Here is a 12,894-nt window from a genome sequence, read left to right on the forward strand (position 1 = left end):
AAGCATTTCCCTGAAATCGCAAAATGTCATTGAAATCTCCCAATTTCACTCATTACTATATTTGCAGGCGCTACAGAGCTAAAAATAGCGCCTGCAAAGTGCCCCAAAAGAGCCACTCTGGTGTCTCCAATAAGGGCTTTCACACTGGAGCGGTGCACTGGCAGGATGCTAAAAAAGTCCTCGTAGCAGCATCTTTGGAGTGGTGTATACACCGCTTCTTCCCATTGAAATCAATGGGCAGCGCGGCTATACCGCCAGCAAAGTGGGTTGTTTTAACACTTTCTCGGCCGCTATAGCACCGCAAAATTGATGGTAGAGCGCCGCTAAAAATTGCGGTGCTTTACTGCCGTCGCACCCACTGCCCCCGTGTGAAAGGGGCTTTAAGGATCATATGCAAATGCTGACTTTTTGAATAGCTGGTATGTAATATAGCACAGAACAACCCCTGCCTCTATATGGCAGCACCCAGGCCTAGTAATATGTCATGCAGACACTAAAAATTGGATTGTGGGAGGCAGATATATATATATATATATATATATATATATATATATATATATATATATATATATATATATATATAGTGTATATATCCTTAAAATGTGTGAAATGCAGAAGGCTTTTCATAAAATGTTTAGGACTTCAGTACTCTGGGATTTTTAGTCTGTGGTGCTTATCATCCAGAAAAATGGTATGCTTAGCTAAGCAAAAGAATAAGAGCTTATCATTCTCATGTTCCATGTTATCATTCTTCCACACGCAATGTTTATAGAACATTTTGTAGTGCATGTTAATGGTGCAGCTTGCTGAATCAAAAACATTTAAATAACATAATTAATATTGGGCCATGCTGAAAATAATTAAAAACAAATACATTTTTATTGAATAAATTTTACCCAAAAAACACATCCTTTACAATGATAAATGTGTTTTCTACAATAGATTCTAACTTTTCAGTGCAATACCACAAAGGGGACCTTTGACCACTCCCTTCACCTTTATGCAGCACTTGTATCCTCATTCTGATGTTGTTTAATGTTTGGTTTAATTAAAATAATATGTTCTAATGCCTTATTAAAAAAAGTAGGATTGTCACGCAGAACATGTTCGTGCTGCCACAAGCAACACTAGAGACCGCCAAGAGCCACATTCTGACTTACAAATTAGAAATTATGCAATGGTTGAGTATATTCTCCTATACGAACATAATTCACAATGTTTTTTTTTTTAGCTTAGCAGAGGCCAGTCATTAGAAAATTTAGATATTACAGGTCAATACAAACCTGTTCTTACAGAACTATGGAGGCTACCATCAATGTGCTTCCTGGAAGTGTTAGTTACCTGTCTCTGATTTCAGTATTTTGAGTCATTGTCCCAGAAAAAATATACGGAAGTAGTCAGAATGTATTCCAGGCTAGTGGCTTAAAGTATTGGAACCACTACATCAGCACCAAAGCCGGGTAAATAGCATTCTCACAAGGAGGTCAGCATTGGAGGTGTGTAGTTCAGCACACATTCCCTTTTAGTCTTTTGTATATACTTAAAAAGGATCTAGTCATATAAATGTTGTGTGTTAGAGAAAATTTTGTTTCTTTGTATATTTTGTAAATATACACTGTATGTACATGTTGGCACTCATATTTGCCTGTAGACATGGGCCGAATGACCCCCGGTTCGGTTTGCGGCAGAACTTTCGAACTTTGCAAAAGTTTGAAACCAAATAACGAACCCTATTAAAGGTGGGACTGGAGAATTCAAAAGTGCCCATTTTGAAGACTTATATGCATAACCATTGGGCATACAATGGTTATGAGGGTCCAGATACTGCCCAGGGAACATGTATCAACGAAAACAAAAGTTTGGCAAAAAACATCATTTTTAAATGAGCAGTGATTAACTGATGCTTAAAGTGAAACCATAAAAATGAGAAATGACAATAAAAATGAAAAATTCCTTTAAATATAGTGCCTGGGGTGTCCCCTTAGTCTGCCTGTAAAGTGTCACATATAGAACCTGCTGCAGCAATAATGACATTTATTAAGCCAAAACAAATGAAATTTTCCCTGCACACTTTCTTTATTTCTATATATAAATGACTTGGGGAGCCAGTCTGTATGATGAGGCCACACTTTACTGTACTCAAAACAAGATTAGAGATGTTTTGGATAAATACTAGTGTCTCTTTCACAGACTATGGAAAGAGTAACAGTAACAGTTGCGAAAAATTCGGCTTTGGGTGTTGGTGGTACCTTCACACCGTAACCCTATAGAGGTGCACTTGTTGAAAGCAAGAATTGGCCTAGCTGTCAAAAATGTAAATGATATAACCTGGACAAACAGTGGTGGAAAAATGTGTCTTTGGGTGTTGGTGGTGCCTGCACACTGTAACCCTATAAAGGTATACTTTGATGAAAGCAAGAATTGGCCTTACTGTCAAAAATTTAAATAATATGCACCTGTCAAATAGGTGCGGAAAAATTGATCTTTGGGTGTCGGTGGTTCCTTTACACTGTAACTCCAAAGAGGTGCTCTTGATGAAAGCAAGAATTGGTCTTGCTGTCAAAAATATAAATGATATGCACCTGTCAAACAGGTGTGGAAAAATTGGCTCTTGGGTGTTAATTGTGCCCATGAAACCTACACCAAAAATGTTCTTTCAGATTAAATCAACACCCACAAAGCTAAGCAGCCTAGACAGTCTTTCAGAGGTTCCAGATCCAGAAAAAACTTAATCAGGAACATGGTATCAGGGGTATGATAGCTGCTGCTAATCAAGTTCTGATTCATTTTGATAAACCTCAGCTGATCCATGGAGTCTGTGGATAGACGCGCTCTCTTATCTGTCACAAAACCTCAGGCACACTGGATGCCCATTTGGAAACCACGCTGGATGCAGGGAAGACCAGCAGCTTAATTGCATACTGGGAAAGTTCTGGCTAGTGGACTATTCTCATGACCCAGTAACCCAGTGGATCGTCAACTGGAAATCTCTCCATGTCTGTTTCTACCCCTAGAGTGGTGGGAGGTTAAATGCCTTGTCAAGCATGTGGTAATCAACTGGCTGGTGCTTTTGCCACACTTGATCTGCTTGAGGCAAAGTTTGCAAATTGCAACAGTGCAATTGACTTCCCATGTGCTAAAAAAGGCCCAGACAACTGAGCTGTGGGAAGTGGGCTGGGAGATAACAGCGCCACAATCTGGTGGAATAGGGTGGCTGCTCTCTACTTTTCCATGATGGCTGCCTCTTTGGGGTTGTGCCTCAGCCTCACTTTCCTTCTCTGCTCTATCTGGCACCCAAGTCTTGTCAATGACCCCATCATCATCATCCCCTCCATCCTCATCATCACTGGAACCAACTTGGCAATACGCTGCTGCTGGGGGAACATGACTGCCAATTTGTTGTTTATCAGTGTTCTTTCCTCTTTGTAGGCTCCTGTTCCTACCTTCCTCAACCTCAGAACCAGGTTCTGAATCAAGTAATATGTGCGTCATCGAGGAGCAATTGGCTGACGCTGTGTTCAAATAACTCAGCTGACTCCTCCATGCCTGATGCTGGGGTAATGCCAGAGGTAGCTGTGGACAAGGAGGAAGAATGAGCCACTCTGGCAGTTGTGGTGGACTGTCCACTAGTGTCTGCTTGGGTGATGGAGGATGAGGATGGTTTAGGAGGCCAGTCCACCACCTCCTCTACATGCTGTGGCTGGATAGCATGGGCAACATGCCCTGCCTGAGGACGGACCACGTCTACCTTTGCCTCAGAACACAGACACTGCTGGCCCTCTCACAGTGCCAAGCTTCTCCTTGTTGGCCTCTCAGACATGATTGGGGGCAAAGTGGAAAGTTGCGTTTGGTGCACTTTAACCGCTTGCCGACTAGCTCACACCGATATGCGTTGGCAGAAGGGCACGTACAGGCATATTAATGTACATGTACGTTGCCCTTTAAGAAGCGATTTGCAGGCATTCGCCGCGAGCTCCGTGAGTGTGATTGTGGGTCCCGCGGACTCGATATCCGCGGGGATACCCGCAATCTTCTCACAGAGAGGTAGAATGGGAAAATGCTGATGTAAACAAGCATTTCCCTGTTCTGCATAGTGACAATGACACTGATCACGGCTCCCTATAATCGGAAGCGGTGATCAGTGTTGTGTCACACATAACCCTTTCCCCCTACAGTTAGAATCACTCCCTAGGACACACTTAACCCCTACAGCGCCCCCTAGTGGTTAAACACTTCACTGCCAGTCAGATTTACACAATAATCAATGCATTTTTAATCACACTGATCGCTGTATAAATGTGAATGGTCCCAAAATATCACCAAAAGTGTCTGATTTGTCCCCCATAATGTCGCAGTCATGATAAAAATCACTGATCACCGCCATTACTAGTAAAAAAGAATATTAATAAAAAATGCCATAAAACTATCCCCTATTTTGTAGACACTGTAACTTTTGTGCAAACCAATCAATAAACGCTACAAAGAATACGTATTGGCCTAAACTGAGGAGAAAATGTTTTTATATATATTATTGGGGGATATTTATTATAGCAAAAACATTTTTTTTCAAAATTGTTGCTATTTTTTTGTTTATAGCACAAAAAATAAAAAACGCAGAGGTGATCAAATACCACAAAAAGAAAGCTCTATTTGTGGGGAAAAAAGGGCGTTAAAGCGACGCAGCGTCGAATTGCAAAAAAAACGCTCTGGTCTTTTGCCAGCCAAACGGTCCGGGGCTTAAGTGGTTAACTTGATTACTCACTATACAGACACACTTCACTGACACACTACAATACACTACAATATACTGCATTAAACGTGCACTAATGCACTGCAATATAATGCAGTAAACGTGCACCAACGCACTAAAATATACTAAAGTTTAGTAACCCACTGAAATTTACTGGAGGAAACCTGCCCTGACAAAATAACATGACACTAAAGTGAAATTGAACTGTCGCACTACAATCACACTGCACTATCACTAGATTCACACTAAAGTGACAATAAAGTAAAAATGAATGGGCGCACTACACTCACACTGCACTATTGCTAGATTCACACTAAACTGATACTTTACACTCATAATAGAATCACATTAGCCAACTATAGTAGACTAACTCACTAGTAGCACTAAACAGAGCCCTGTTCTATCTCTCTCCGCGTTGATATCACACTGCAAATGGCCGCTATGGGAAGAATATTTTTATAGTGTGGGGTGGGACTAAGAGCAACGAGCCATGATTGGATAGAGTCATCATGACAGTGTCCAATCATGATTGGGCAAATATTTAATTGCTTCAGCCAATCAGGACTTCCAATGCACTGTGCGGCGGCGGCGGTCGTTCAGAGGGCTGAACAAACAGTCGAATGCCCTGACAATTCGGGTGTTCGCTGAAAGGACAAAGAGTTAATGTTCAGCCCAAACTCATGCTCGGGCCAAACCTTTAGTCCAACATTATTTGTCCATCATAGCTTCCTTTTTTTTTTTTGCTTTTTCCTTTCTTTTTAAACTGGTGATCCAGCCAGTAAAGCTGGCCATATACATGGATTGAAATTTTACTGGTGTAGCAGGGACAGGCAGAATTTAAATCCATGTATAGGCAGGCTGGATATATAGAAGTTGATCTACTGATCAACTTCCATACAACCAGCCTGTTGGAAAATTTCCATGTGATCCTTGCTGGCACAGATCAGTGTATTTTGTCAGGGAGGAAGTCTTCCTGGCGTCAGAACTCAATTTAGGAGATTTGCTAAGACTGGCGCACTCAAAATCTGGCACAGCTATGCATGGTAGCCAATCAACTTCTAATTTTATCTTGTTTAACCACTTAAGGACCAGGCCTCTTTTTCAGATTTGGTGTTTACATGTTTAAAACTGTTTTTTTGCTAGAAAATTACTTAGAACCCCCAAACATTTTATATATTTTTTTTCTAGAGGCGATTCAGTTCGCATTGTGCGCTATACAAGTATTTCATTCATTCATTCATTCTAACACCCTAGAGATGAGGCAGTCATTGAAATACTTTTTTTCACACTGTATTTGCGCAGCGGTCTTACAAGCGCACTTTTTTTGGAAAAAAATCACTTTTTTGAATAAAAAAATAAGACAACAGTAAAATTAGCCCAATTTTTTTTCTATTTTGTGAATGATAATGGTACGCCGAGTAAATTGATACCCAACCCAGCTTCAAAATTGCGCCCGCTCGTGGAATGGCGTCAAACTTTTAGCCTCAAAAATCTTCATAAGCGACATTTAAAAAATTCTACAGGTTGCATTTTTTGCGATACAGAGAAGGTCTAGGGCTAGAATTATTTCTCTCGCTCTACCGATCGCGGCGATACCTCACATGTGTGGTTTGACCACCGTTTTCATATACAGGCGCTACTCACATATGCGCTCGCTTCTGTGCGAAAGCTCGTTGTGACGGTGTGTTTTTAAAAACCTTTTTTTTTCTAATTTATTTTAATTGATTTTATTTATTTTTACACTGTTTTTTTTTTAAAAAATGGATCACTTTTATTCCTATTACAAGGAATGTAAACATCCCTTGTAATAGAAAAAAGCATGACAGGTCCTCTTAAATATGAGATCTGGGGTCAAAAAGTCCTCAGATCTCATATTTGGAATAAAATGCCAAAAAAAAATAAAATAAATTACATTTAAAAAAAATATACCTTTAAGAGGTATGGGTGGAAGTGACGTTTTGACGTCGCTTCCGCCCTCCTATGGTATAGAGACGAGTAGGGGCCATCTTAGCCTCACTCGTCTCCATACCCAGATAGCAAAAGGACCCGATCGCCTCCGCCGCTACCGTCGGCTCCGGTAAGCGCCGGAAGGTGCGGGAGGGCGGCAGGAGGGGGGTGGCACCTCTCCCACCGCCGATAGCGGTGATCTCGCGGCGAATCCACCGCGGAGACCACCGTTATCGTACAGACGACCGGCGCCTGAAGAAATGGATATCTCGGTTGTGGCAGCAGCTGCTGCCGTTAGCGAGATATCCCTCTTCAAAAATAGGATGTACATCGTCGTGCGCTGGTCGTTAAGTGGTTAATTCATTTTTGACAATAAAACCTGGAGGCTAATTGGTTTCTATGCAGAGCTGCACCAGATTTTGCACTCCACAGTTTTATTATATCCCCTCAGTTTGAGCGATTTCTCCATCCATGTCGAGTGGTTGAACAAAAAAAAGATGTTTGGGCTGCCTAAGTCTTATTTTTCAACTCTAACAGACCAAGCTGTCCAGCAAAAGGGGCAATTAGAGGGTTCAGACAAACCATTTAACACTGACAAGTGTGCTTACAATAGTCAGCTTTTATTTATTTTTGTAAAAGCTTTATCCCAAAAGGAAAAAAAAATAGGTGTAGCTGTAACTGCTTAAAACAATGCTATTGTGTAGTTTTGCTTTAATTTGATATTCAGGTCAATCTATATCTGACATCTGTGCATCTAACACTAATCTCTCCCCAGACAAATACTGCTGTCCAAAGGTGTCTTCTCCATCCAGAGCGGAAAATCTAAGCCAGGAAGTGTCTTACTGGCCAGTTAACTAGGGGAAAATAAAGGGAAAAAAAAGCCTAAAAAAATAAAAAAAATAAAGCAATGGCCATGGCATACTGAAAGATAGGAGTTGCACTTTATTGTAAATTTGTCTTGTTTTTTTTTCATAGTTCATACAATGGCCTTTTTATGGACTACCAAATAAAGCACTAAGATAGATTTACAACAGAGTGTATCTCTTATATTTCAGTATTTTTTTTTTTTTGGAGCCGGGGTGAGCTGCAAGGAGCCAGCACCTGAATGGTCAGTGACTGTCAGGGGCAGAGGTTTGGAGCGGTGCTTTGTATCTGGGTATGCTTTTACAATATAGGCATAACATTTTTAGAGACTGGTGAGCTGCAATATATAAAATGTTATGCTTTATTAGCTAAAATGATTTGCTTGCTTTAAATAAACATGAAAAACATGAAATAACAACATTCCTTACTTACATATGTACATGGAAGTCTGTAGGTACTAGACTGGCCGGTAAACAGCTTTTCATGTCTCTTTTATGTTGACACATTTATATACATTTTACATTTACGTTTGTACAAACTAAGGGGGTTATTTACTAAAGGTAAATCCACTTTGCACTACAAGTGCAAACTACAAGTGCAAACTACAAGTGCAAAGTGCACTTGAAATTGCACTGAAAGTGCACTTGGAAGTAAAGTTGCTGTATTTCCGAGGGGGGCATGCAAGGAAAATAAAAAAACAGCATTTGAGCTTGCACATGATTGGATAATAAAATCAGCAGAGCTTCCCCTTATTTCAGATCTACCCCTCAGATTTGCAGCGACTTCCAAGTCCACATTCAGTGCAATTTCAAGTGCACTTTGCACTTATAGTTTGCACTTATAGTGCAAAGGGGATTTTCCTTTCGTAAATAACCCCAATGTTTCATGGATGTCAAATTGCAGGGATTAGAAAATAAAAAAAGTCATTGCTAGGGAACCAGAATGGTGCTGTGATGCTGCTGACCCGCTGTTCTGTGCGTGGACACTGCCACAGTACAACTAGCTAAACAGCATATCATACCGTATAGCGTTTATTTCTGGTAAGGAGGTTTTCCCACTGTGCTCATACATACAACTGGAACTAATGAAATCAGCCACAAGGGAGCCGTTTTACAACTGGATGCAACTTATCTGTGTTTTCAGAGTGCACAGATGCTGAAAATCAATACTTGAAAGTAAGAAATTACACCTCAGTGTTGTCAGTTGCACTGATGAAATGAATCACTAAACAATGACAGCTTACAAAGTATTTTCTATACAGCCTAACTGGAGATTTAAAGAAGCGATTATAGCAAGCTTTTAGTTTTAGCAAACAACCTCAATACGACTAATTAAAAAAGGTAGAAATGAATGGCCCCTGTAAGGAAAACAATTATTATTTAACACATTGTAGAAAAAAGCTTGCAAAGAATGTTTAGTATCTGGCATACTTCTTGGTGTCTGACGCCTGATCCCTCGCTGCACTCTGTGCTTCCATTCACAGACCCCTACATACTGTACCCACTGTGCATTGCAGTGAGGCTGGGGCCTCAGGACGCTGATATACCTGGAAGTGTTGCACACTCCCAACTGTCCCGTACTTCTAAGGACTGCCCCTGATTTGGTACAAAGTCCCTCTGTCCCTCTTCACCTCCTCTTTTGTCCTTCATTTTGGTCAGATCTATATAGTTGTATATAAGATGCACTGGAGGTTATTTACTAAAGGAAAATCCACTTTGCGCTGCAAGTGCACTTGACAGTAGTGCACTTGGAAGTAAAGTCGCTGTAGATTCGAGGGGGACATCCAAGAAATATAAAAAACAACATTTTAGCTTGCACATGATTGGATGATAAAATCAGCAATCAGATTTCAGATCTAACCCTTAGAATTAGAGCGCCTGCACTTTCAAGTGCACTTGCAGTGCAAAGTTGTTTTGCCTTTCATTAATAACCCCCAGTGTGTCCTATGCCTACTTATGTTTGCTAAATGGTATCCTTCATTCCCATTTCAAAAAGTTGAGCGGTATGGTTTGGATAAGATTTTTCAGTAAGCTGCTCCATTCAGCACAGAGAGATTTGGTGGCGCTGCAGTAGGACATTAGCAATTAGCATTAGCTGTTTTTTATTTTATTTTTTAAAGGCAGCTATTCAGCAATTGTACAATTGTAAGCTAAACCAAATATTTGTTTAATCACGTCAGCCCCGCAAGGATTTTCCCCCGTAATGCCATTGTTTTGTGATAAGGCACTACGTCGCTTTAACTGACATTTGTGCGGTCCTGCGATGCTGTACACAAACAGCATTTATGTCCTTTTTTTTACCACAAGTAAAGCTTTCTTTTGGTGGTATTTGATCACCTCCTCGGTTGTTATTTTTTTGCACTATAAACAAAAAAAAGGGACAATTTTGAAAATCTTTACTATAATAAATATCCCAAAAAAAAAAAAAATGCATTTTCATCAGTTTAGGCCAATATGTATTCTTCTACATATTTTTGGTAAAAAAAATATCTTAAGCATATATTAACCTCCCTAGCGGTAATCTCGAGTCTGGCTCGGGTTGGGATTTTAGCAACATAAGCGGTAACCCCGAGCCAGACTCGGGATCGCATCGCTGGATACAGAGAGGACACAGGGAGACTTACTTACCTTGTCCCCTGGATCCAGCAATGTCCTCCGCGCTGTGTGATCGAGCTGTCCTCCGTTTGATTTACACAGTGCCCGAGTGCTGCCGAGCTCCGTTCCCTGCGACGTTACAGCGCACGGGAGCGGAGATCGGCGCCAAATTCAAAAAAGTGAAAGTACACAAAACACACACAGTACTGTAATCTTACAGATTATAGTACTGTATAAAAAATTACACACACCCTTTGTCCCTAGTGGTCTGTCCAGTGCCCTGCATGCACTTTTATAAATATAATATAAATACTGTTTTTTCTGCCTGGAATTTGGAGATTGTCCATCGCAACCAAAAAGTGTCCCTTTTTCAGTGTTTTTGGATTTGATTACATTATTGAATAATAATATTGAATTATAAACTTCATCATACCCGGGATGTCTGGTAGACTCTGGTTTGAACAGATTTAAGAGAGTTATTCCTAAGAATTACAGGACTACAATATAAAATGCCATATTTCCATGCAAAATAATTGTACCGCTTTCAGCACCTAAAACCAGAACTAATCATACCGCCAGGGAGGTTAAATGGTTTGTGCAAAAGTTATAACATCTACAAAATATTGGATATATTTATGGCATTTTTATTATTATTAGTTTTTTACTAGCAATGGCAGTGATCTGTAATTTTTAGTGGGACTACAACATTGTGGTGGACAGATCAGACACTTTTTTGGGACCAGTGCTATAAATAGACACTGATTACTGTATAAATGTTACTGGCAGGGAAGGGGTTAACACTAGGGGTGATTAAGGGGTTAAGTGTTCCCTAGGGAGGTGTTTTCTAACTGTGGGGGGGGGGGGGGGGGTGGACTGACAGGGATTAGCGATAGATCGCTGTTCCTGATCACTAGCAATAGCAGATCTCTCTCAACTTCCCTGACAGAACGGGGATCTTTCTGTTTACATTGACAGATTCCCGTTCTGTCTCTCTCAGGAGCGATCCAGCTACATCCAGCCACATCGGCTCCAGCTTCACCCAGCGGGCACAAGCACCCACGCCCCCTACGCCTCTTAAAGTGTCCGATGTACACCTGTGGCAGTTTGCACAGCTGTGCTGACCTGCTGCAGTATAATGATGGCAGCGAGAGGTTAAAGCTGATGTTTAGTTACATTTTTGTTAAATTAGCACAAGGGAAGGTGTCTACATTGAATGAGAAGTGTCCCTTACATTGGTGGTTGCTCTGTTCATTGATGTTCATTCCTCTGTCCCCTCCATACCCCAATTTGTGATCTTCTGGTGCTGAAGGGGTTATTACAAGCTGCTAATCTGCTAGACATGTCACAGGACCCTCTCAAAAGTGCTGACTATGCCGGCCCTTTCCCCCACCCTGCTCCATTCATAAAAGCTGTATATCAAGGCAAAATAAATAGATAATAAAAAGAAATAAATAAACTAGGTGCAAATAAAAAAGTATCTTGGACAAAATTACTAAAATTCAGGCCAAACTTGCATAACCGTTCATTTGAATCAAATGAAATAGTTTCAGAATTAGTTAAATATTTTGGTGTAAATTTCTTTTTTCTTTTTTTTCTTTCAGGTACTTGATGAATGTAACATTTGAGGGCCGAAACCTCTCATTTAGTGAAGATGGATACCAGATGCATCCAAAATTGGTCGTTATTTTACTGAACCAGGAAAGGAAGTGGGAAAAGGTAGGACCTATATTTGAGTTTGAAAAGTGCAATTATACTGTTGTATGCCAAGAAAATATTCATGAAAGTCCATGTATGACTTTTTTCATTCTGGGCAGTGGTTGTTGGTGGTTTTTTTGGGGGAGGAAAACAGCCCCCCCCCCCATGGCACTGACACACTCCCCCACCACCTGCTGCCTTTGCCTTGGATGCGGGTGGTGTGAGCGTGGTGGGCTTGAGGAAAGCTGCTCTGGTGCAGCAACTTCTGCAGCGTCTCCTCTCTCCTTCTCCCGGCACTAGGCGCCCAAAAGGATCGCCAGACGTTTTGGCCAATCGGAAACAGGTTTCATACCTGCTTCCTGATTGGCTAGGAGGAAGATCAGCGCTGCAACAGTGAATTTTCATTTGCTGTTGCAACACACCTGGGTGGGCTCCAGATGCAATGATCTGCATCCCGAGTCCACCCGATTTTGAAGCCTATTAGAGCCTATGGCTCTAATCAGTGTTTAAAAAAAAAAATCCTGGCCGCTGTAATTTATATGCCCAAAAGGGGCCGGACACATGAATAGGGGGCAGCTGACATGGCAATGAATAGATTCTTGCTATGCATGAATCTATCGGTTATGCTTATAGGGGGTGGCGAGTATAGGGGGCACCCCTAATGGACAGGCCACCACTGGGTGATTCTGGGTGTATGGGAAGCTATAGTTAATGCAGGTATTAAAGCTTTGTCAGCAAGATAAACAATACAATTTTACTCCATTATCTGTCTAACACAGGGGTCTTCAAACTTCAAAAAAAATAGAAGGAAAGCAAATGAATGCAGAAATAGTGAGTGAACACCACAGATGTGTAGAGAAAAGATATGCTGGAGGCATGCTGGAGGCATGCATTATTAGTGACACAACACCATCAGAAGTGCAGAGATGAATGAATTAGTGACATAACCCATGTGCATAAAATGGTAAACATTTAAAAAAATGTGGCGCAATGTATATATAAACAAAACCATAGATACCTAATTGGCAATAATGCTCAGGTATA

The 12,894-nt window shown here is 40.9% G+C and overlaps 1 protein-coding gene across 1 annotated transcript in view; it reads left to right on the forward strand.

Moving 5' to 3' along the window:
• Positions 1–12,894, forward strand: part of GRIN2B (glutamate ionotropic receptor NMDA type subunit 2B) — a 969,425-nt gene that overhangs the window by 621,177 nt on the left and 335,354 nt on the right. The window contains exon 5 of the mRNA XM_077452507.1: positions 11,757–11,871. Within this exon, the coding sequence (XP_077308633.1) occupies positions 11,757–11,871 (115 nt within the window). The remainder of the gene's footprint in view (positions 1–11,756; positions 11,872–12,894) is intronic.

Source organism: Lithobates pipiens, unplaced genomic scaffold, assembly GCF_037356315.1.
Source record: "Lithobates pipiens isolate NorthernLeopardFrog02 unplaced genomic scaffold, aLitPip1_a1.2 Scaffold_23, whole genome shotgun sequence".
Lineage (NCBI taxonomy): Eukaryota > Metazoa > Chordata > Amphibia > Anura > Ranidae > Lithobates > Lithobates pipiens.